Genomic DNA, 25,272 nt, shown 5'->3' with positions numbered 1-25,272 from the left:
AACTTATATAAAATCTGGTATACTCCTTTTCCGTACACACAATTAATAAATAGATATCTGTACTTTAAATTAGTATTTGCATAATCATCCTAAGTAGTATCTCTCAGTATCGGTTGTTTTCTTTCCCTTCTTTTTCTTCATCTGGCAGACACTTGTGTTTTTTGTTCATACTTCATATATAGTTCCTTTCTTCTTTGCACTTCCCAGCTTGGCTGGCCTTGGCCTTTTTAAATAAGAGGATTAGGATACAAATCCCGAGTAGTTATTTCAGATTCGAACACAAACACCCCGAGCAATAGTCCTATAATATCGATCTAAACAGGTCCTAATCATTAATACCGTGTCATCGACCATGCGAACTATTACTTCTTCTCAAGAACATATTGACGAAATGCCAATGTGTTGTAAATGTGTAGCACAACATTTAAATTACTACTCTCGTTATTCTTTTTATTCGGCGTTCTAGAATCTGTGCCGACGTATTTTCCCTAAGGAAAATATTGTATTAACACCGAGTTACTATACTTAAATTTGTGGGGGTCGGGGGAGAGATTAAAGCTACGTCCCAAAGGCCGTCAAAAGTCAATCTCAAATAAGAAGAAAGAGGGGGAATATTTTATCAGAGTTCTCATTTTATTTAGTTAGGCCTTCTTAGAACCTAGGGTTCTTTTTTTCCCATGAGAAAGAATATCTCCTTCTTCCCTAACACAAGATTGAAGAAAGAAATGCAAACATTTTGAAAACTAACTCTTGGATGGGTGGCGGGGAGCCATGAACTCCGCCCTCCAGAGTTCAAACCCTCATGTCCATCTTTCACCAACTCATGAGTGCTCTGAGTGGTAAAGCACATCTGTGTGCTCACAATAAAAAAACTACAAATTCACGTTTCCTAAACACATGTTGTAATGAGGAAAGAAAATGAGGTCGCTTATATATGATGGTCAACAAAATTTCCAAAAAATTGATTGGAGACAGATGAAGGAAACAAGTACGGTGAGATGCATGAACGAGCTGAGGGTTGGTGATAGTGGCACCTCTTCTACTTGGTTGTGTGGTAGGTGACTTTTTTCAGAATCTTCCATTGGAGTTAAGTAACAAAGGAAACTCACCTCAAAGGCACGCATGCACCTCGTCCTTGATTTGGATTTGGGTAGGTGAAGAGAAATCAAAGGTGCTTGGATTTGGTGGGTGAAGGTGAAAACGAAGCAAAAATATCCTTTTGGATCTCTCCACTGATCCTATATATACCAGAAGTACAAAATGGTAGTGGCTGATTTACGAGCACTCCCGGTTTCTGTTTGCGCTCCTAGCTTGCTAGTTTTATGCTATGTTTTTTTTTTATATAAAGGATGAAGTGGTGTTAGTTTGTAGACAGAGGCGAAGCTACTGAGCCCATCCTAGTGTATCGACATTAGAGTTCTAACAATTTTTCAGTTTCACTTTTTATGTACCACTTAAATCTAGCTATGTGCATCAAAAAGCTGTCAGTCCAGACCAGCATACACCACTATGATGTTGGTTCTAGCTTTGCCATTGTTTGTAGACAGATACTATCAGTGGAGAATGTAGACAGCATTTCGCGCAGCGGACGGCCATTGCCCTAGAATTTTCTTTTCTGAGAAAAAAAATGCTCGTCAAGTTCAAATTGATTGTTTATTTGTCCTGTGTCATGGCTTCTTTGTTGTTGCCACTAGCCTCTAAGGTTCTGTTTTTATTTATGGACGATTTACTACTCATTTTGGTAAAAGAAAATGACGTTTTGGGCTGCATACTGACCTATCAAAACACGAGTGTATTGAGAATAAACATTTGAAAATGGTACGAGTAAAAGTAGTTCCATGGACATATAATTTTGTTATCTTCCTATAGTCCTACACTACTACTGAAATGGTATTTTTTTACCCACTTATCACTGCCGGATCAATTAGAACTAGCATTGATACGTTTTTCATTGCCGGTTCGTAACAAAAATAGTATCACTATCGGTTTTAGCGAAGAACAAGTAGTGATAGGTTAACAAAAACCAGCAGTGAACCTGGGAGTCAGACCTGAAAAATCAATTGGATCCACTTTATTGTGTTCACGTCCGTGTTCGGCCTAAAAAATCTCTAAGTCCTCGCGCTCTCTCTCTCTCTCTTTGTGCGATCCCACCTCGACCACATCCTTACACATCGGCCTTATCACTCCCTCCCCACCGGCCCATATCCATACCACCCTTTTCCTCACTCTCCTGGTGTTGGCATCGCCCGAGTTGCCCCACAAGCTAGCCTCAGCCATGACCACAGAGGCAGACCAGGGATTTCACCCACTCGACGAGGCGTCTCTGGTCGCCTACATCGAGTGTCATGGGTGCAGAGTGCAAGGGGTTCTAGCGAGCTTGAACAGTAGTGGGTGCCGATGAGCTTGAGTAGCCTCGACTCCATCATCATCAAGGAGGTCGGCGACGGCAACCTCAACTTCGTCTACATCGTGCTCTCTGGCGCCGTCGCGACCGACTCTATAGCTCCTCCGAGCGGCGTGTGGTCTCTCTTCTCTCTCAACTCGCTCGTCTCGATTGGCGAGGAGGGCGCTATGGCGAGGAGGTCTGCATGTTCGACCAGCGCGGCGATGTGTCACATGCAGGAGGCAGCGGACACGGCTGGTTGCCCTCCGGCTCGAGGGCTGCCTTCCTCCAACTGCTCTCGAGCTCATAGTAGTGGGTGTTGGTGAGAGAGGAGCTCCAGCGAGCTTGAGCAGTAGTGGGTGTCGGAGAGCGAGCGACGGCAGAGCTGGTGCGGGGAGCTGAGCGGGCGCCCAAGATTTTTCCTTTTTCTTTTTGTTTATGAAAAAGGCAACACTACTCGTGGGGAACCCGACAATGATAGTGTTGGGACTATCACTACCGATTGTCTACTGTCGGTTCCAAAACTGTAGTGATATAGGATTTAAAACCGACAGTGAAACCCTATTCTATAGTAGTGCTATATAGTTTTTTGTTATAGCTTATAACTATATTATTTATACTCCTATAAATGCAAGAGTTGTGGTAGATCCGATCGATCTTCAACGTTTACCCAAGTTGATTAAATAGTCACTATACAAAGTTAGATCATATTTCTCCTTCTAAAAATACATTTAATCTCTCATTATTTATCTTCTATAATTAGAATTATAATATGTATCTTTCATACTTCTAAAAATACATTTAACCTCTTATTGTTTATTTTCTATATCTAGACATCTAATATTTGCCTTCTATAGATTCACTGTTAGGTTTATCCAGAGGTTGCACTGCCTCCCGCACTTCACCTACAATGTTGGCTTTCTCCAGGTGGTGTGTCGCTTCCCACACTTCGCCTACAGCACTGGCTTTCTGCAGAGGGTGTGCCGCTATCCACACGTAGCCTCTACTGTCATCTATCATGGAGGTTGCATCTGTCGCATTATCTTTACACCCAGTACTATACAAGAATTATTTTCATCCCCTCACAAACTGATCACCATCTCAATCTTCCTTATTGTGTTACTACGGATGGCCAACTCTGAAGGATACAATCCTCTCTACCCTCTTATCCAGATACTCGTTATTCTCCTCCCTTCTAAAATTATATGATCATGTTACGACTTTTGTATATGTAAATATCTTTTTTATGCTATATTTTTTTATTTTTTTAATTATTATATCTTGAATTTATTCTACCTATGTGAAATATGTGTACATCTGCTAGCATCACAAAAATTAGTAGCTAAATTTTGTCATGATACCCGAAGTCCTAAAAGAGATTTGGTATAACATCTTTTGATTCAGTTTTAGGCAATACCATGTGTGTACGATGATTTATGTGCCTGCTCAAGTCCATGCCAATATGAGCTCAATGTCACGTGCGTGTACGATGATATATCATGCAGCCGTGCAATAGTGTCACTGACTTCGGAGCCACACAATCCCGATGGATCCTTTCACACGGGGCTAGCTGGTGGGCTCAGAATCCTGACATACTGACCCAACCTACAGTGAGGTGTCGCGAGCCTCGGACACTTTGTGGTGGTTACAGCAGTTACCGGCCCTGTGGCTTCTGGCTCGATCGGCTTGCAAGGTCAAGCCTGCTCGTTCGGTTCAAGTCCAGTGCTCGTACATAGACTTCTCTGTCAGTGCTATTAGGGTGTTGATTGGAGGATATAACTGTTTTTCTCTCCTCGGTGCCTAGGGTTTCTAGGCGGTTGGAGGCGTTCGGTGGTGTCTGCTAGGTTTTTCTCCACAATCTTCTCTTCTCTCTCCCTATTCCTGATCTGATCTCTCCCCAGGATAGATCTAGAGTACACGTCCCATCCCTCTTTTGAGTCCACGTCAAACGTTATGCGTGCAGCCTATAACCCTAAAATTGCTAGCCCTAGATCGGTTGGCACCACCACCGTTTCCTCTGTATCAAGAAGTGGTTTGCTTTGCATTTTCCATCATGATGGAGAACGTAGAGGGCATGCTGAAGAACTTGCAACTCTCAGAGGTGGAGCAAAAGGAGGTGAGGATCGGAGGGGATGCAGAGGCGAGATCTGGTGTGCAGCCGGTGCAGGCAATCGGGAAGCTGTTGTCAAAGAAGCTAGCGCATACTGATGTGCTGGCGTGGGCTCTAGGGAAGGCGTGGTGCCCGATAAACGGTATCAACTGCAAGAGTCTTGGTGAGAACAAATTCATGTTCACCTTTTATCAGGCATCGGAGAAGAGAAGAGCTCTAGAGGAGAGACTATGGATGTTTTCCAATGAATTGATGGTCATGGTGGATCTGGATCCTTCGAAAACCCTAGATGAGATTGATTTTGTCTCAATACCTATTTGGATCCGGGTCACGAAGCTGCCAATTGGAACAATGAACAAAGCCACAGGGGAAACCATAGGCAATAAGGTGGGCGAATTCTTGGAGGTAGATGAGGAAGATGGTGAGGTGGCAATTGGGAGGTTCTTGCGGGTGAAAAATCGCCTTGACATCTGCAAACCACTTATGCGTGGAGTTACGGTGGTGATGAGGAAAGAAGGACAGCAGAAATGGTGCCCCTTGATGTAATAATACATGCCGAATTTCTGCTACATTTGTGGCATCATTGGGCACACAAATAAGTGGTGTGAGATCAAGATGGGAAAGACTGAAGTGAAACCATATGATAAGTCACAACATGGGAAAGGAGATATGGTGGGGGTTGGTAGATGGGAAAATTGGAGTAGCCTTCTGAGGAGTTCGGGCTCAGTGAGGGAGAGAGGCTTTCTGGGAGGGCCGAGCAAAAGATGGGGGTTAAACAATTCACGTAGTGATGTGCCTTCATGGAGGAGAGACAACAGTGGGAGTGAAAGTGCTGGTGACAAAGGGGGAGTTGATGAGGAGGATGAGATGGAAATTCCTCTTAAGATTAAAGACAAAGAAGACTTAAGTGATGAGCAGCTAAATACGGGAGTCAGGAAGGTTCTGTTCAGTGAGGCAAAGAAGATGGGAGATGAAGGGAGGAGATCACGAGATATCAATATGAAGGAGCTAGTCACAGAAGAAATGGTAGAAAAGGTACAGGGAAAAAGGTGGAAGATGGTACAGGCATTGGCAATGAAAGCAGCGATACTCAAGTGAACAGTTTCATGCAGTCCACGCACGTGGAGCATATGAAGCAGAATGAAGGTCCTGTGAAGCATGTTGAAAATGATGGTTAGAAGGGTAGTGGCCGCAAACAAAAAATCTTTCAAGAGGCTACTGCGTACAACTGCGAAAGCTGAGAATGCGGTCCATATTCTGGAGAAGGCAAGCAAGAAGAGAGATTTGGAGGGGATGAAGAGGAGAAAGAAGGTGATGGCAGTAAGAAGGTGCGAATGGGAGAGGGTGAGGAAAGGGAGAGGAATGTTTCAAACGTTGAGGCGGGGTTGTCGAACCAGCCCTATGAGAAGTAATGAAGATAATAGCGTGGAACAGTCAGGGTTGTGGAATGGCCTGGTAGTCAAAGGCCTTCTGAACCTTCAGAGGGAGGAGGACCCCGGCATTCTTTTCCTATCTGAGACAAAGATCGATAGGAGTAGGATCCATCAGTTTTGGTGGAAATTGGGTATGACCAATTTGATTGTTAAAAAGTGTGTTGTGCAGAGTGGTGGTATGGTGGTGTTTTGGAAGAAGGAAATAAACTTTCATTTGCCTATAATATCTCAACTGTATATGGATGCAGATGTGGTGGAGAAAGATCACTTCATCTAGCGCTTCACCGGGATTTATGGTGAGCCACGAACAAACTATAAAGATCTCACGTGGTGAGCTCTCAGAACTTTGAACACACATACCAGAAGGTCATGGCTTATGACGGGTGATTTCAATGAAATTCTAATGTAATGTGAAAAGGAGGGAGGACAATCACGGGCATAAGTATACATGGATCGGTTTAAGGAGGTGCTCGAGGAGTGTGATCTGGTGGATTTGGGATTTACAAGTGATGCTTTCACCTGGAGGAATAATAGCCATACACATGCGCATTACATTCGGGAAAGGTTGGATAGAGCTGTTGCAAATGTGGAGTGGCGCACTCGGTTTGTACGAGCTCGAGTAAAAAATGGTAATCACCACCACTCGGATCATCGTCCGGTGATAGTGACTACTGATGAGGAGGATGTAAGGCAGCACACAAATGGTGACCCATGTTTTCGCTTTGAGGCTGGTTGGGTGCAGGAAGAACAATGTGTGGTTATCATTCAAAATGCATGGAACCTGACAATGAATTGTTATTCAGGGAAGGTAGAGGAGGCGGTTCGTGAGGTGGTGGGTGAGTTGTGGGATTGGAGCAAGAACATCCTAGGAGACCTCAAAAAGAGAACAAGGACAACAAAGAAGGCATTGGAGGCATGCCATCGGGGCACTCTCAATCCAGAAGCAATGGCGTGAGAACAACTGTTGAAATACAAGCTTGAAAAAATGGAAGAACAGAAGGACTTGTACTGGCGCCAAAGGGCCAAAGTGCATTGGCTGATAAAAGGTGACATAAACACAAATTTCTTTCATTAATATGCATCGGAGAGGAAAAGAAAAAACAAAATAAAAAAGTTGATAAAAGATGATGGCATGGTGGTGTCGGGGGAGGCGGGGAAGAATGAAGTGATTACTAACTATTACAAAAGTTTGTTTCAATCCCATGCAGTTACTAGATATGAGGAGCTTCTTCAACATGTACATCGACGTGTGACAAACGAGATGAATCAAGCAGTCATGAAGGAGTTCACTGATAATGAAATAAAACAAGCTCTCCACAATATAGGTGATCTGAAAGCCCTAAGTTCAGATGGAATGCCATCATTATTTTACAAGCAATTTTGAAATGTGGTGGGAGAGGATGTGACTAGAAAAGTGAAACACTTCCTAAATGGAGGCGAAATGCCTGCAGGTTTGAATAGTATGGTTGTTGTGTTGATTCCTAAAGTGCCACACCCAGAAGGAATGAAGGATCTGATACCCATCAATTTGTGCAATGTGGTTTACAAGATTACTTCAAAGGTTCTCTCTAATAGGATGAAGACTATCATGCCTGATATAATTGTTTTGAACCAGAGTGCATTCATCCCAGGTCGCCTGATCACCGATAATGTGTTACTTGCTTATGAGTTTACCCACTATATGCAGAACAGAAGATCTAGAGCAGATGGCTATGCTGCTTTGAAACTCAACATGAGTAAAGCCTACGATAGAGTTCAATGGAATATCCTGAAGAAAATGATGTTGAAGATGGGTTTCATGGCCGGATGGGTATACACTATCATGAAGTGCATCACCACATTTTCATACAGAATAAAGATCAATGGTGAATTGTCGGATGTCATTATGCCAGAGCGTGGATTTAGACAAGAAGATCCCCTATCACCATATCTATTCCTAATAGGTGCTAAAGGCTTCTCCTCTCTTCTGAATGAAGCAAATACTAGAGGAGATTTGGCTGGGGTGAAAGTATGCAATAATGCACCGAGCATAAACCACTTATTGTTCGCAGACGATTTGTTGCTACTCCTAAAAGCAGATGAACGGAGTGCATATCACCTGTGACATATTCTTACGTTGTATGAGGTTTGTTTGGGGTAAATTATTAATAAGGATAAATCATCTATGATGTTTAGCCAGAACACATCAATGATGGACAAACAGAAAATGATGCATGCACTGGAGATCACGATTGAGACTAGAAATGAGAAGTATTTGGGCTTGCCAGTTTATATGGGCAAATTGAGAGCTAAAACCTTTGCTTACATCAAAGATAGAATCTGGAAGAAGATCCAAGGATGGAAGGAGAAATTGCTATCTAATTCCGGAAAGGAGATCTTGATAAAGGTCGTAGCTCAGGCAATGCCTACCTATGTCATGTCTTACTTCGACCTCACAAAACCTCTCTGTGATCAGATTAGTACTATGATTGATCGCTATTGGTGGGCGCAATAGGACAAAGAGAACAAGGTACATTGGTTGTCATGGAATACACTATGCCACCGGAAAAGAGAGGGGGCTTGGGCTTCTGTGACCTACACATCTTCAACTTAGCCATGCTGGCTAGGCAAAGGTGGTGTCTCTTGGTGGAGCAAGACACATTGTGTGCGCAAGTCCTACGCACCAAATATTTCCCAGATGGTAGTATGCTGGTTGCAAGTGAAAAACCTGGTATATCCTACTCATGGAGAAGTATCTTGCATGGAATCAATGAGCTAAAACATGGACTAGTTTGGAGAGTGGGCAGTGGTGAACGGATAAATATATGGCTAGACCCATGGATCCCAAGAGGGATTACAATGCAGCCAATTACACCTCGAGGCCAAAGTCTAGTCAGCAGGGTATCTGAACTTATCAACCCCCTAACGGGTACATGGGATAGGCAACTAGTGGAGCACTTATTCTGGGAAGAGGATTCGAAACACATACTTGGCAATCCCTATTCGCAATGATACTGAAGATTTCTTGGCTTGACATTTTGATACAAAAGGGATCTTTACAGTTAAATATGCATAACATGTACTAAAGGACCATAAGGAAAGGCAGGAAACTCGGCATCATGGTGAATCATCGTCAGCCAGTGTGGATCACAGCTTTGAATGGAGCAAGGTATGGAACCTGAAATACCAACCAAAGATTAGGCGGTTCATTTGGAGACTGGCACACAATAGCTTACCTCTTCGCAGGAATATTGAAAGAAGAGGAATGAGCATCGACACCCGATGCCCAGTATGCATGCGCCTAGATGAAGATGGTGGCCACCTATTCTTAAAGTGCAAGCTTGTGAGGAAATGTTGGAGTGCTCTGAATATGGAACATGTTAGGATCACACTGCTGAATCAAAGCATGGCACAACAAATGATCAAGCAGATTCTATCACTAAATGAGACGAACCGATTGTTGGTAATCGCTTTTATGTGGTTCTGGTGGGATGCCAAGAACAAGGCAAATGGTAGATAATGCATGCTTTTGACTGACGAAATAATGCAGCGAGTGAAATGCTTGATTCTCGAGTTTTAGCAGCTTGAATTGCATAAGAAGTCACCATCTTCATGACCTAAAGCAAGATGGTCTCCTCCATCTCAACATGTGCTGAAGGTTAACATTGATGGGGCCTATATCGATGAAACAAAAGCAGGGGTATGAGGCTTCATTTTTAGGGATCACAATGGTCAAGCGATCCTAGCCGGGGCAGGCAAGTTGTTTTCTGTGCATGGCGCATTGTGTGCAGAAGCTGAAGCATGCCTTGTGGCAGTGAGAATGACAACTCAACATGGTATGACAAGGATTATCCTGGAAATGGACTCATCTAATCTGGCGAGTGCCATTAAGACCGATGCTTTTGACCAATCGCCAGGATGAGTGCTATTCAAAGAACCAAAAACCTAGCTTTGAATTTTACTTTTGTTGATGTTAGTTTTGTATCGCATTTATGCAATTATTGTGCTCGTGAACTTGCTCGATTGGGCTTAGCTGGGGACCTGAATCAGCCAAGGATGTGGTATGATTCCCTCCTGGAGTTTGTAAACAACCTTGTGGTTCGCGACATGGCTGAACCCCAGTGAAATGAAAGAGCGAGTTTTTGGTTAAAAAAAAGTAGTGCTATTAGGGTGTTATTGTTGCCCGTATGAGGTTTGGCCACAATTACCATATATCCAACCTAAGAGCAAGCAGGTTAAACGGAATCATATTTGTTGAAAAGAAGAATATTTGGTTAGTTATATTTGTCTAGATAGGCTGAGTTGAGTTTCTATTAGTTGTTCGAATCTAAAGCTGCATGAGTAGATGCAAAAGTTGAGATTATGATTGGTTTCTTTCATAAAGATGATTTTGCGATACTGATAAGTGTGTCTAACTGCACGAGCGAATGCAGGAGCCTGCATCCGCGGAGCTAGGTTGCAGGTGTACATCTGCATCTGTCGGGCCATGCTAGAATAGTGCATGTGGACAACCAAACATGTTTCTTCTTGAGATTATACGCATCCGTTAGACCAAGATCCTCCCATACGAACAACTAATTAACCCCTTAGTGTGGTGGTCATTACTGATTAGGGCCCCATATCCTTGGCCCACCAACTGTTGTAGGCAAGCTAGTCAAAAAAAGAGGAAGCGGACTCACAATTGTGCTTGCACCAAACATTGCGACAGACAGATGCACGGGATACAACAATTCAAGTATTTTTTATGGTTTAATATGTAGTTGTGGATGTAAGATGGACTTCTTGGGAGGTTCATCTCCTTTTTCCTCCCACAACCCCTCTCTTCTTCTTTCTCACTCTTCTTCTCCCTCCTATCTCTCATTCCTCACCATGGAGAACAAGAGGATAGGGTCCTGTTAATATGCATGCATGCTTAGTCAACTACACTATATATGCGTGTCGACAACTTAGGTTCATCATTGAGGTAGGATAACTTGTCATTAGGATACGGGATGATTAACTTAGAGTTGGAGATGTATTACACTACAAATGTATTAGTTGCAAAACATACTGTTTCAAAAGTAGTTATGGTTGGCAAATGAAATTATGGTTTGCATTGTTCAAACTGTTAATAACCAAGCGCAATATACACAAAGTCAACAACTAAGGTAGAGATGGATCCTCAGCTGGAGCATTGGGTTCAGTGATTCCAGTGGCTTCATGGCAATCACAAGGTCTCTTAGTTGATTATTCAGAGACAGATCCAACCTTGTTCATTGGGGCCAAACCACTACTACAGAACTGATCAAAAGTAGCGACACATCAATGACGGTTGTACAGAAACTGCCATTGAAGATGTATCAATATCGGTTCTTAACCTCCCGCGCCTGAATAGTGATGGAGCCGCTAAAAACCGGCACCGATACAGACTATCAGTGTCAGTTTGTGTTACAAACTAGCATTGATAGTTCATCGGAACCTGAAATTTTAATCCATTCTAATTTTGGCTCAACCAAATATCCAGCTCAAATTATCAGTGCTGATTCTAGTCACAACTGGCACTGATAGTCTGAGCACTGAACGCGGAGTTCGGAGGTCTAGGCCACGCCGGGCGTCCGTCGTGTTGAGGTTCGTGGCACATGATGTGGGCGTCCGCCGTCGACCATGTCTCTGTGCTGAGGTTCCACCTTGGCGTTCGCCACGCCGGGCACAACTACAACCCCGGCCACAGCGGCTGGGGGGCTCTAGTGGGCAGCCACCACCTCCTGGAGGTCTCGCGCGCGGAGGCCGGAGCTCCACAGTTACGGCGACGACCCCAGCGCCCTCCAAGTTCTGCATGCATGAGATTCATCCAGTTGATTTGTTCTTGAGTTAAGATGAGATGTGATGAGTACTGCATGTATGCGTCATCCAGCTCACGAACTAATCACGAAATATTCTTGAGTTGAGATGCATGAGATGAGTACCGAAATGTTCTTGAGTTATGTTCTTGAGTTGAGATGCATGAGATGAGTACTGAAATATTCAAAATAACATGAATAAGATGGATGTGATGAGTCGATTTGAGCATACTGCGGCGGTGGCAGCGGTAGGAGTGGTAGTCGAACCAGCTCGTTTATTTTTTTAGCTCGGGAACCTGTTTCAGTGCCGGTTGAAGGCACAAACCAACACTGAAAGAACTTTCAGTATCGATTACAGACCTAGTACTGATAGTCAGTGATTATCAGTGCCGAGTACAGAGTGCCGGTTGAAAACCAGAACTGAAGTCGTTTTTCAACCGGCACTCTTATACCTTTTTGCAATAGTGAACGACCCCAATGGAAATTTGTAAACCTTATAATAAAATTATAAAATCCTATCATAAAATAATGTCCATAGTTAAGATTAACTAAGTAATGTAATGAGCTAACCCATACAGTGTTTTCGGCTGGATCCGCCCTATGCGCTTGTTAAGTAATCCAATATGAAAAGAAACCAGGTAAGCAATGACGACATACATGCATAGCACCAACCCTTTTCGCTACATCTCATAAATAATCCCTCTTAGAAACGTTAACACGCTTCCGAGGGCTATGGTACGAACATGTACTCCCAAGTCTCCAATTAATGACTAAATTAATTAGAATCAAGCAGTAGGTGTACAAATTGAGTCCAAACCATTGTCTCAAAAGAAAAAAACAAACTCAAACCATAAACAGACACGTGTCGTCGTCTGTTGGCAGCTTAACATCATACGTATAATTCATTTCCATCCCCCACCATTACCACTAATCACCAACTATCTAACCCAGCTGCAGCCAATGTCAGCTCAGCTCGACCGAAGCCGGAATTTTTTTAATATTACTTTTTACGGATATTACATAAATAATATTGAAAATGAAGAAATTTTAAAAATAATACCTATTCGTCTAACGATGTAGTGAAAACAAGTTTCCACCCTATCGTACGACGAAAACACTATTTTCGCCAGGTGACGTGTCCTCAGCAGCAGTTTAGTGGTCCCCAGCGGCAGCTTCAAGGCTATTTTGTCAAACCGTTGGATGAAAATTATTTATCACCAAACCATACACGGAAAAATAATTGTCACCAAACGGTTGAACAAAAACTCTATACCCCCGTGACCCCTCACCCCTGTGTCTACACCCGTGAAGTCTATCTCATTTCACTGCCTAGCGCGAGGGATAAGAGAGAAGAGAGGAGAAGAGAGAAGAGAAAAGAGAAAGAAGGAAGGAAGGAGAAGGAGGAGGAGAAGAAGTAGGAGGAAGGAGAAGGGGAAGAGGAAGAGGAAGAAGAAGAGTAAGGTAAATTATTTTTTCTTTTAATTTATTTTTAGATGTATGTCTATTACTTTATATGTATGTAAATTTAATTAGGGATTAGAAAAAATAATTTTTTTTAAATGTTGATTTTATTACAAATCTTTGTATTAGGTTATTTTTAGTATTAGGTTAAGAAAAAAAAATATGCGTAGAAATATTAGATCTCGTGACTTTAGTTAAGATAATGTATGTAGGATTATATTATTGGATTGTAATAATATGTGTTTACACTAAAATACGATATTTATTGGATTGTAATAATATGTGACTTAGGACTAGTGGTTTCTAACAAAAAATAAAAAACAAAGAGAGCATCCAAAAAGTAATACAACACCGAAGTATTTATGTTAAAATTTTAAAATTCAATGAACATTATGTATTTGAAAATTCGCGAGCCGTCAGCCCGACGTGGAGTGCACATCGTAGAGCGCACATCATGCCGGCAACCAACGTTGTTACACCCCAGCCGTCGGCCACGCGTTCCACGCAGAGGCCCTCACCACCTTCGGCCACTAACAATATGCTAGTCTTCAGCCTCTGCTCCCTGATCAGATAATATTATTATTCTAAGAATTTTTTATTTAGTTTAAGAATTTTTTATTTCGTTGAAAATTATATCATATCACAGATATGTCAAGCGCTATAAGTCTTAAAGGAAGATAAATATTTTGTACTAATTTTTTCTTTGTAATATTGTTGTGCATTTATGTAATCTTAGCAATATGTTGTTTTATATCTATGTACGGTCATTTAACTTGGTATTTTGTTTGATACATTTATTTTATGCCACAATTGTATCAAATACTAGAAATCTTAAAGCTTTCTATGCAAATGTTCAAATCCATAATTATCCATATGGTGTCGATTTGAGTAATTATGCAGGTAGGAGGATCTGGATGGGCTGCCCCCAGTGCACAAGAGGCTCTGGATGGGCTCTCCCCAGTGCACAGAAGGCTCTAGATGGACCGCCCCATAATTCACATGAGGCTCTGGATGGGCCGGCCCCCAATTCATAGGAGGCCATGGATGGACCGAGTATGGATATGAAACTCCTCAGCCTTTGTAACATGTCCATGCAGGAGGCTCTGGTTTTGCCACACCTGTGTGTATTCCTACGTCAGGTATATCACACCTCTTTATTACATAATGTTTGATTTATTATGCATTTTTCGCTAATACTCACTTGTTTCTGCACAATATAAATACAGGTTTGATCCATATCGATATAACCACACAGATTTCTGGGGGTATGCCGCAGTCTAACGGGAACCCATTTTTTGACTATGTAGGAGCCTCAGAAGTGCTGGTCTCATCACAGTTGTACGGTATACCTCTGCCCACTCAGACTACACAGCAGGAGGCAATTATAGTCCCGAGTTGCCCAGACGTGAGCACCACGCGCCTGAATGGTACACACTTTCGGCCTACGAGCATCCTCGGGACGAGGTGGAGGCTGACGTTCCAGCGTCAGCACGTAGGTGAAAGCGTGCCATAGGTAGTGCCCAGGGAAGGGGTTAGGAGTAGTCTATGTTGCTTTTATACTTAATAAATATCATTTGTTCAACTTTCCATTTTATTAGTTTAGACTGCTAGTTTATGGAGTGATTTAATTATTATGATGCTACTATCTTATTCTACTATGTTACTATGGTGGGAATATTACCTTACATACTGTAGCCACAGACATACAATAAATGCTTACGATAGCCTTTATATGTGATGTACTTTATTTTCTTCAATAAAATAATCGAGATTTATCGTTCTATCAATACATTTTTAAGCCCAATAATTTCATTAGATTCCTTGACTTATATGCAGAGGCAATAATAACTATTTGCTGAACTTTTGCAGAATGAAATGAACACACTAAGCAACAACTTTCACAAGTAATCTCTGCCAAGCATCAATACCACAAGTTTTTCAGCTTTCACAGGAAATCTTATGCTCCAGCCCCTAGCCAAACTCGTGCACTCAGTCCATGCACCAGCCACCATCCATTATAAATAACCTCACCCACATCCATTGGTAGACCACTCCTTCTTTATCTTTCTCAATTGCAATGTCTTCCTCAGCTCCATCAAACCCACCTAAGAAACATTGAGTGATTTTCATCCCTCAGGGGGTCAAGCGCCGATATGCTTCTGTGACGACCCTTGTAGGCTTCACGAGCCCTAGGACATATCTTACATATATATCCTACGCTTCTTCATGTGTGCCAACTACCAGTACGACAAGCCTCGATATGGATTGTATGAGTACCCACCAGTATAGCGACATAGATCACTTATGTGGCACTTTCCATTCGATTTTATGAAGTTTCCTCCACCCATCTGTGACTTTATGGAATGGCCCAACATAGAGCAAAATGAGCACTAAAAGAGGTGGGTCGACATGAGCACGCGGTGGAGGAGGAAAGCGTACGAACGCAGGGAGTACGAGCAACAGTAAGAGGAACTGCGGCTGAAGCGTCAGGAGGAGGAGCGTATGAGGAAGGCAGCGACTGAGCGTGCCACTGCTGAAGTACGAGAAGCAGAGAGGGAAATGAAGCGAAAGAGGGCTCGTCGTTCTAGGGCGGCGGGCATCGATGCCATGAAAGATCAAATATCCTATATGTACTCAATAGAGAGCATCTATTGTAATTCGATATATTTTCTTTCCCTAAGGCATGTTAGTTCTATTCGCGCTACGATGAAAAACCTCATGTTACATGTAATATTCATCTGCGTATGTAATCTCTATATCGGGTTCTATGCTATTTATATTTTACAACTACTATTGTAGCCTTCCATGTAATATTTATCAGCTACATCCCATTATCGAACAAGTGATTCTACGATTTATTTTATATATTTCCATTCTGTATAAGAAATAAGTTCAATCGTAAAATAAAAAACTAATATAATATTTTGTCGATACAAGAAAAAATTTCGGCTATTCCGACGCAGGAGATATGGTTCACACTGAGCTCGTAGGAGATAGGGTTCACGCTGAGTTCACGGGGAGTTTTCGTTCAACCATTTGGCGAAAATTATTTTTCCATATACGGTTTGACGATAAATAGTTTTCGTTCAACGGTTTAGTAAAAATAGTCTCAAAGCTATCGCTAAAGACCCCTAAACTAACGCCGGGACACATTACCTATTTTCGTCATACGATACAGTGAAACTAGTGTTTTTGCCGTACGGTAGGGCGAAACCATTAGACCAATAGGTATTATTTTTGTAATTTCTTTATTTTTATATTATTTCTATAATATCTGTAAAAAAGTAATATTAAAAAAATTCACCGAAGCCGAGCCAACAAACCTCACCAACCTACTCGCGACGCGGTCCCACAAGTCATCCTCCTACCTAACCTTCCGAGTCCAGTTCCAAGCGGCAAGCACCAAGCAGCCAGCTCCCAAAAAAAAAAAAAAAAATCACGTGACTACCCCCGCACTCCTCTCCTCCATGTGTCCAATCCAACTACCGCGCCACCTCTCTCACGGTCTCACCAACCCCGCCTCGGCCTCGGCCTCGGCGAGCCCAGCTCCGGCTACCTATAAGTATCCCCCGCTCCGCTCCTCTTCGACCCAGGAGACACCGCGCCCGCCGCCCGCACGCACCGGCACCGCCTCCTCATCCATTACCGAAACCCTAACCGTAGACTTAAACCCGACTCGCCGCCGCGCAGCTTTCCGTTCGCAATGGCGCTCGCCACCAACGCCGCCGCCGCCGCCGCATCCGCCGCCATCTCCGGTGGAGTCGTGTCGCAGCCCCGCAGTGCGCCGGCGTTCCTCCCGCTGAAGCGCCGCACCATCCGCGCCATCCACGCCGCGGAGCCGTCGAAGAACTCCGCCGTCCCGGCGGCGGCGAAGACCTCGTCGCCGACGGTGGCGCCAGAAAAGGACGCGCCGGTGGATCCGCCTCCGAAGATGCCCGCGACGCCGGCGAGGTGGACGGTGGACAGCTGGAAGACGAAGAAGGCGCTGCAGCTGCCCGAGTACCCCAACGCGGCGGAGCTGGAGGCGGTGCTGAAGACAATCGAGGCCTTCCCGCCGATCGTGTTCGCCGGGGAGGCGCGGCGCCTGGAGGAGCGCCTCGCCGACGCCGCCATGGGCCGCGCCTTCCTCCTCCAGGGCGGCGACTGCGCTGAGAGCTTCAAGGAGTTCAACGGCAACAACATCCGTGACACCTTCCGCGTCCTCCTCCAGATGTCCGCCGTGCTCATGTTCGGCGCCCAGATGCCCGTCATCAAGGTAACCAGTTAACCACCATTTCCATCACCCACCTCCACAACAATGCAACACCCAACCAAATTTCCCCTTAAAAAAATTTCTGATATAATCTTGAGTTGATGTGCGTTCGATTGGTGCGCAGGTTGGTAGGATGGCCGGGCAATTCGCGAAGCCGAGGTCGGACCCGTTCGAGGTGAGAGACGGGGTGAAGCTGCCCAGTTACCGAGGGGACAACATCAACGGCGACGCGTTCGACGAGAAGAGCCGCATCCCCGACCCCCATAGGATGATCCGGGCCTACGCCCAATCGGCCGCGACGCTCAACCTGCTCCGCGCGTTCGCCACCGGAGGGTACGCTGCCATGCAGCGCGTCACGCAGTGGAACCTGGATTTCACCGAACACAGCGAGCAGGGCGACAGGTGAAAAGATCTTCCATCCATGCACTTCAACTTGTTTGGGTTTTTTTTTTTTTTTTTGGTGACTCCGACAACCGTTTGTTGCTTTCTGCGGTGCAAATGTGAAAAATGTGGCGCAGCGTCACTGTCCAGTTAAAATTGCCTGCTTCATGAATTACGTTCCCTCACTCATCTCCCTATCAAGATAAGGAGAAGAAACTTGATTCGAAGATGATACTGAAAATGATGGTGCTGCAGGAACGCGTGGGGAGTATCCAAAACTGTCCAAATATTTAGACGCTGAAGTGAAAAACACCTATTGCAAATTATATTTTTCGTTCCGAAGTTATTAGACTCTAGCAATTGTCAGACTATGCCCAAGGGTTTTCCGTCGGGGACGAAAATCTCGTTGTGAAAAGATTTTTGTTCCCTTCAACGTTCCAATAGTTTTCCTTCACGGTTTCCGTCAAGAAAAGATTCCTAGGCTATTCCTTTCAGGACGGGATTTTCTTTCCTTTCCCTTCACGATTTCCCTCAAAGTGAAGCTGTAGGAGATGAAAGAAAATAGAGGGAATAGGAACGGGAAAGAGAACCGAGAATGGAACGAAATAAAGAGAATATAGTTAGAGATGGTCTCATAGTCACATCAAATGCTAGTGCGAGACCTACCTAATGGGACTATCTTTTGTCGACACCCTTCATCATGTTCACATCCTCCTTTTCCAAAACTTTTCTACTTCTTTTCCTTTCTTGAGGTTAAACGTTAACAGCATGACCATATAACTTGATATATATGTTCTCAATAATGCACATTGTCGACTTGATACTAACTAATCATATCTCGATGTTAGTTTACTACGGTAGTGGAGGACAACAAATCAGTCCCTGTTCAATAATAGCTGTGTTCAGATGTTAAAGAACTGTAGGATTGTTATCAAACTGTTATGGTGGAAATGTTAAAGTTTCGTCATCAATTTGTTCAACTGTGAAGTTATCTAATGATCCGACCATTGTGGGGATGCGTGTAGGTACCGCGAATTGGCACATAGGGTTGATGAAGCCCTTGGCTTCATGTCTGTAGCTGGATTAACAGCGGACCACCCGTTGATGAAGAGCACTGAATTCTGGACCTCACATGAGTGCCTCCTCCTGCCCTATGAGCAAACTCTAACCCGTCAGGACTCCACCTCTGGTCTTTTCTATGACTGTTCTGCCCACATGCTCTGGGCTGGTGAGCGCACTCGCCAGCTCAATGGTGCCCATGTTGAGTTCCTCCGGGGTATTGCCAATCCTCTCGGCATCAAGGTTGTTTCTGAAACCAACTTTCATTAAAAAAAATGAAATATACCTACAGATTCTCATATAACAAAATGGTTTGCAAAATAATATTCATTGCAGGTGAGCGACAAAATGAACCCCAGCGAGTTGGTGAAACTGATCGAGATATTGAACCCATCAAACAAGCCTGGAAGAATTACCATCATTACAAGGATGGGGGCGGAGAACATGAGGGTCAAGTTACCTCATCTTATCCGTGCTGTCCGCCATGCTGGACAAATTGTCACCTGGATCACTGACCCCATGCACGGGAACACCATTAAGGCTCCTTGCGGTCTGAAGACTCGTCCCTTTGACTCCATTCTGGTAATTCCATCTTTCTATCAACTGTATTCCTTTTTTGGCTTTCACAAATATAATACAGCCTTTCTTTTGCAAAAACAAAACATATGATACAACTAATTTGTCTATGAATAAGAAAAAATGATGTTTTAAGATGATCATAGAAAATAGATTCATCGCAACACATGTATTTTGTTCTCTTAAAGAATAGAAAATAAATTAACCAATATTAAGGGAAAATTATGTTTTTTTACAAGGATTAATTCAATAGCTTCTATAACAGTTCAAATTTGTCTCTCCTCGGCCCCCTATCATCCAATCCTAGCAACACCCCTAAATTTGTTCAACCTCAAATAAACCCCAAATTTGCTTGCACATTTACATTCCTCTAGTATATATGATTCTTTTAGTCCTCGTCTGGTATGCTATCCCATTAGAATTAGAAGACCCCCGCCCCCCCCCCCCCCCCCAAAAAAAAAAGAACCATAGTTTGGGCATATGCTCACCTGTACGAATAAAAGCAATATGGAGGATTACTTTCTGAGGAACAATGGAACGAGCTAATTAGCTGATGAATTGTCAAAGTTGGCATATTCCAAGTTTCCAACCGAGTCACTTAACTAGTTGGTTACTAGTTGTCAGTAATACATAGTATGATGGGCTATGTGCATCCTAGCTATGCAAGGACTAGGAGTGAACTTTTATGTGATTGTATCGGTTTGATGTGCCGATGATAGTCAATAAAGCTTCTATTATCAGAAAAAAGTAATACACAGTACGAAAGTTGGTCACCGGTCATTATTGTCACAAAGCTTGTATGCTCTGGGTAGAATCTAGACCGTGAAAAAAACATATAGTCATGGAGTATCGATACAGACGTCCATCTTAGGTTTCAGGATGATGGTGGTTCTTGGACTGGCACGCTGTAATAGAAAACTTTCTTTTCGTCACTATCATAGGTGGTCACAATGTAGTGCATGTCATATATTCAAGTCAAATGATATGGTTATTGATTCAAGTGGGTCTACTGAAGTCACTTGTTTGTGAGTTGAGAACTGATTGGTTGCAATACTGGAGGTTGGACGGTCTTGTCATTCAGAAATTTTTAGGTGCATTAAGCATCTTTCTAGCACAAACGATTGCTTTGAGTCTTTTTCCTACAACTGCTGCGATGGTGACCATGGTTGATGAATAAAGCAAGATGGTTTTGTTAGTAGTGTAAGTCCAAGGGCAGAGGATGGTGACAACACAGACTTGCTTATCGTATAAGTTTTTTAGTTGGGCTGATGTATTTTTTTTTAAGTTTACATCACACAGAAATTACTTATGCGTTCTATAAAACTAACAATAACAGTTTAACAGAACACGTACAACGAAGCACACCTTGCCACCTGGTTATTGTATTACCATCGAATCAGTTACTATTGGAAGATGAATTAAAGCTGATCTGAAATTCCAATAATCCTTCTGTGCCTTGGAAAGGAGAAACTCAGAATACTCTCTGCCCTATTTGTCTTATTTCAATAAAATGCGCAGTGGAAATTATCGGGTAGCATTAGTTGCACATTCTTCTTTTAGTTATAGCCTTTTGCAGTTATGTAAATGGACTGACCAAGGATTTTTCGTCTGTAACAGGCTGAGGTACGGGCCTTCTTTGATGTGCATGAGCAAGAGGGAAGCCACCCAGGAGGTGTGCACCTTGAGATGACCGGGCAAAACGTAACTGAATGCATTGGTGGATCACGCACCGTGACCTTCGATGACCTGAGCGACCGCTACCACACTCACTGTGACCCGAGGCTGAACGCGTCCCAGTCTCTGGAGCTCTCATTCATCATTGCTGAGAGGCTGAGGAATAGGAGGATCCGGTCATCATCTGGGCTCAACAGCATCTTGCCCTTGTCGCCTTTTGGTCTCTGAATGGGCAGACGTGGGGAGGATAGATATCTGTATTCCATTTGTTGGTGGTTGCCCTTGGTAAAATCATATACCTGTGAGCTTTCTGGGCGCTGGGGAGGATCTGTTTAAATTTTATCGTTTGCATTGGTAAATACTATGTAATGCTATGTATGACTGCACTCGTCGACACTTACTTTTCTATTTCCATCATGTATAAGAGAATAATGCAAGATAGATGAGTTGGCTTTGTGAATAAGTTACTGTCAATTATTCCCTTCAATTCTTTCACTTGATGCGCCCTTTTCCAGAGTTTCACATGTTGTTCGGTCAACTGAAGGGATGAGCTCAAGCACATTCAGGAGCAGATGTTACTGTAGAATTTCTCTAAAATGAGATAACTGAATGGCCTGGAGAAAGAAACAATAACTGGAGAAACAATAACTGAATTTCTATTTCCTATGGGATGAAACAAAAACTGGAGAAAGAACAGGAGGAAAAAAGATGCAGGTTGGAGCTCATGCATAGTTCTGAAGAAGAGCTTACTTGGCTGAAGCAATCAGGTCTGCAATGGTTGTTAGCAGGAGATAATAATACAAAATTTGTTCATACGGTTGCTAATGGAGGAAGAACAAGATAGAATCAAGGCCATGTATGATTAAAATGTACACTTGTGATGACAAGGAAATTCTGGAACATGGCACAGCATGTTACGAGCAATTCTTTTCCCCAGAAGACGAGCTGTCATGTTACCCTGCAGGATGGACTGTGGTCAGTGGAAGAAATAATTTCTTCTGAACAAAATGATATGCTGACTGCACCTTTCAGTCTGGAACAGATCAAAGCAGCAGTTTTCTACACGGAGAAAGGAAAAGCCCCAGTCCCTGATGGTATACTATGGAATTCTACCAATAATTTTGGGACGTGGTGAAAGAGGAGTTGAAAAGGTTGTTTGGTAGTATTATTTACAGTGATCAATGGGCTGTGGAAAGGTTGAATTATGCCATCTTGGCCTTGTTTCAAAAGATCAAGGAGGCTGGCAGGATCCACCAGCACATACCAATAGGCAATATCTGTGCTTAATTGCAGACAAAAATAGGTTGGATTGTGTTTGTGCTTCTGTAATGTTGGCTGCGAACTGAATAACTGGGAGAATTGTATTCCACCCTCACGATGCATATCAGTAACAGCTTGGAGCCATGATACTTCATTCAGGTGTATGTATAGGTTCTCTTGACCTGATATCATTGCAGGTTTTCCTAATTATCGTGCTTTTGTGATATGAATCTTGTAGTTCGTTGATTCTTTCTTAGATACAATACATTCTCTCAAAACTTATTTAACTTATCCTGAAATTAAATCTCTAGAAGTATGAGGGGGACTATGGATGAGTTCATGAGCACATCACGAATGCAAAGGAAACATTCAGGCCGCAAAGATCACCCATGGACTTGTTACCTGCTGTTCCTGATCATTCTTCCTTAAACTTTTGCATTAAATCTTTAAGACCCAACAAATCTGAATAACTTAGTTTTATCTCTTTTTTTAGAGAGAGAGGTCAGAGAACTTTTGTGCTTGTTCAAACTGCCCGATTTTGATTGAATCAATCAACCAGATAACCAGTAGCATACCATGTGGCAAATGTTCAGTATTTTGTGAGTTTTTCAGTAGATGTCATGGTTCAGTAGTTGTGATAGGTAGTTCACATGTTCAGAGCTGCCCTATGTTCAGTGGCTCTCATATGTTCACCAGGTGTCTTGTTTTGTTGAATTGGAGTTTGAGTTGAAATACGGGATTTTAGCTACTTATTGCAATGTATAGTTATTATTTGTGACTAACTAGAGTTAGTGAAGGTGATAGAAATTGTTAGAGGAGAAGGAAATGTGTTTTCTTGTCTCATGATATGTAGGTCAATGGAGTCAACTTGGCAGTCTATAACGAGGAGGATCGAGACTAAGTTGGAGGCTTAGGGCCGGACAATCATGATGCTGGGTGAAGACAAGGGCGATCCACACCATACACGTGGAGAAAGCAAGAAGTACATGTAGGTTGATGAAGATGGTGTATTGACAAAGTCAAATCGAGCAGGATACTGATGCAAGTGACAAAGTGGTATAGGAGTTGGAGCGTGAGAGACTTACTGGTGACCAGGATCATAGGACGAGGTGACGTACATTGATATCGGAAAGCTTGCTTAGGATGTAAGCAAGTGGAGGAAGTCATGTTTTAAGAAACGTGCAAGACGGGTAGGCCTCAAAACCACGGACGACAGATCATGGTGCACATGACACCATCACAAAGCTTACGTCAAGATGAAGCAAAGCAATAAAGACGTCATGGGCGTTGGATCAAGGGACAAAAAGATGGACGGTTTTACCCTGATGAAGGGGGTAAGTGTGTGTGTCATGTGAGGGCAATTTGGGGATGTCTAAATTTGCTCTATATAATGAGAGGTCTGGTGTGTATGGGCCTTTGAGCCTTTCGTTCAGATCTAAATGCTAGGGCTTTAGTAGAGAGAGAGAGAGAGAGAGAGAGAGAGAGAGAGAGAGAGAGAGAGAGAGAGAGATGTGTTCTTGAATGAAGCTTGTAAAATCCAATCGAAAGAAAGTGAGAGGGTTGTCTCCTCTTTCTCTTTCTATTCACACTCATGGATTAAATGAGAAGAAAGCCTTATGATGTATCTCCATCTCCCTCACTCTGGCATGAATACGTGATTGGCTCCCTTGCCCAAATTGCATGTTTTTCTTGATTTCATGTTTTTGCTGAGATATTTTGGTGAGAAATGATGTGGGGATAGATCTGGGCATGATTTGATTGGGATCCGACAAGCTAATATGAAGGAGGTGAAAGATTTGCCCGGTTTTGTCCAATTTTAGGGTTTTTAGGTGAGAATTTATTTTCCCTTCAAGCTGAGTTTTTGGAGTTGGTTTGTTAGTGTTTTTGTGAGCTATGACATGTGAGAACCTTCCCCAAAAGACGTAGAGTCACCCCTTCCCATGAGCTCCACAAAATTACTTTTCTCGGTTTTTACATGTTTCCTTTCCTCTCTTCCAAGTTTTCTAAAAAACTTCAAACTTTCTTGACTTCTTGTCTTGATTTCTATCGGAAAAGATGCACTATGGTCAGATTTACCTCTTCATCAAGTTTCATGAGATTTGAACTTCATTTGAATTGATTTGGATATTTTTGCAAAACGATGGAAATAAAAAAAAAGGAAAAAAGAACCTAGACCTACTTAGCCCACTGCTACCAAACACTGAGCCCAATGCCCACCAAACACCATCCCATGTTTCCACCCTCTCCCTTCTCCTTTGTCTACTCCCAGCACCGCTCGCCGTCTACTCTGCCCTGCCATCTCCTCTGCAGATCAGTCTAGTGTCATCTCCTTTGCTGCCTGCCATCTCCTCAACTCTCGTTAGTTCGTCATCGTCGATATCGGGCGCCCCAGTAGAACCATAGACGCAGCACGCGATGCCACCAGATCTGACACTTGTAGTTCCCCGCCACCACCTCCACTTCTGTGCGCCTAGATCCGTGAGAGGTGCACCGCCAGATCCATCATGCCATGACAATGCTCGCTTGCCCAGCTTGGTCGACGACTCTCTCCCACCCTTACCGCCTCCAATGTGGGAGAAAGGGAGATCATTCCCTGTGGCAGCGGGGTGGCATCCCTCTCCTATTTGGGACATCGACTCTGTTCGATTTCGACCCTCGATTTAGGGTGATGTTCCGGGGTCATGGAATGCGGGCTTCAACCCTAGCCCCTGTGACTATGGTCTGAACTTCTGTCATAGTAGCTAGTAGCACTCCTTTAGTAGCTCTACTATTTTTGCTATATGCCTTTTGTGTTGCCTCCACATTGCCTTGAGGCTTTATTTATTTGATTACTAGGATCAATAGCTTCGTTGTGAGTATGTGATCTTGGTTAGTTAGAATTGAAA

The 25,272-nt window shown here is 43.2% G+C and overlaps 1 protein-coding gene across 1 annotated transcript; it reads left to right on the top strand.

Annotated features, from left to right (window-relative positions):
• The first annotated feature begins 16,707 nt into the window (after window positions 1-16,707).
• Window positions 16,708-21,590, top strand: LOC133915994 (phospho-2-dehydro-3-deoxyheptonate aldolase 1, chloroplastic-like). The gene is made up of 5 exons (XM_062359455.1): window positions 16,708-17,440; window positions 17,562-17,839; window positions 18,844-19,120; window positions 19,214-19,459; window positions 21,071-21,590. The coding sequence occupies exons 1-5, from the start codon at window positions 16,889-16,891 to the stop codon at window positions 21,353-21,355; spliced, it is 1,638 nt and encodes a 545-aa protein (XP_062215439.1). The 5' UTR covers window positions 16,708-16,888; the 3' UTR covers window positions 21,356-21,590.
• The last annotated feature ends 3,682 nt before the right edge of the window (window positions 21,591-25,272 follow it).

This window comes from Phragmites australis, chromosome 4 (genome assembly GCF_958298935.1).
Source record: "Phragmites australis chromosome 4, lpPhrAust1.1, whole genome shotgun sequence".
Taxonomy (NCBI): domain Eukaryota; kingdom Viridiplantae; phylum Streptophyta; class Magnoliopsida; order Poales; family Poaceae; genus Phragmites; species Phragmites australis.
Note: the sequence above shows the minus strand (reverse complement) of the source record. Positions and strands in the feature narration are given on the sequence as shown.

Bases quoted from the DNA above. Each gene is read 5' to 3' on its own strand.
- LOC133915994 (XM_062359455.1), top strand. From the start codon at position 16,889: ATGGCGCTCGCCACCAACGCCGCCGCCGCCGCCGCATCCGCCGCCATC. The intron at 17,840-18,843 runs GTGAAAAGATCT...GGATGCGTGTAG, and splicing joins CACAGCGAGCAGGGCGACAG to GTACCGCGAATTGGCACATA. The intron at 19,460-21,070 runs GTAATTCCATCT...CGTCTGTAACAG, and splicing joins GTCCCTTTGACTCCATTCTG to GCTGAGGTACGGGCCTTCTT.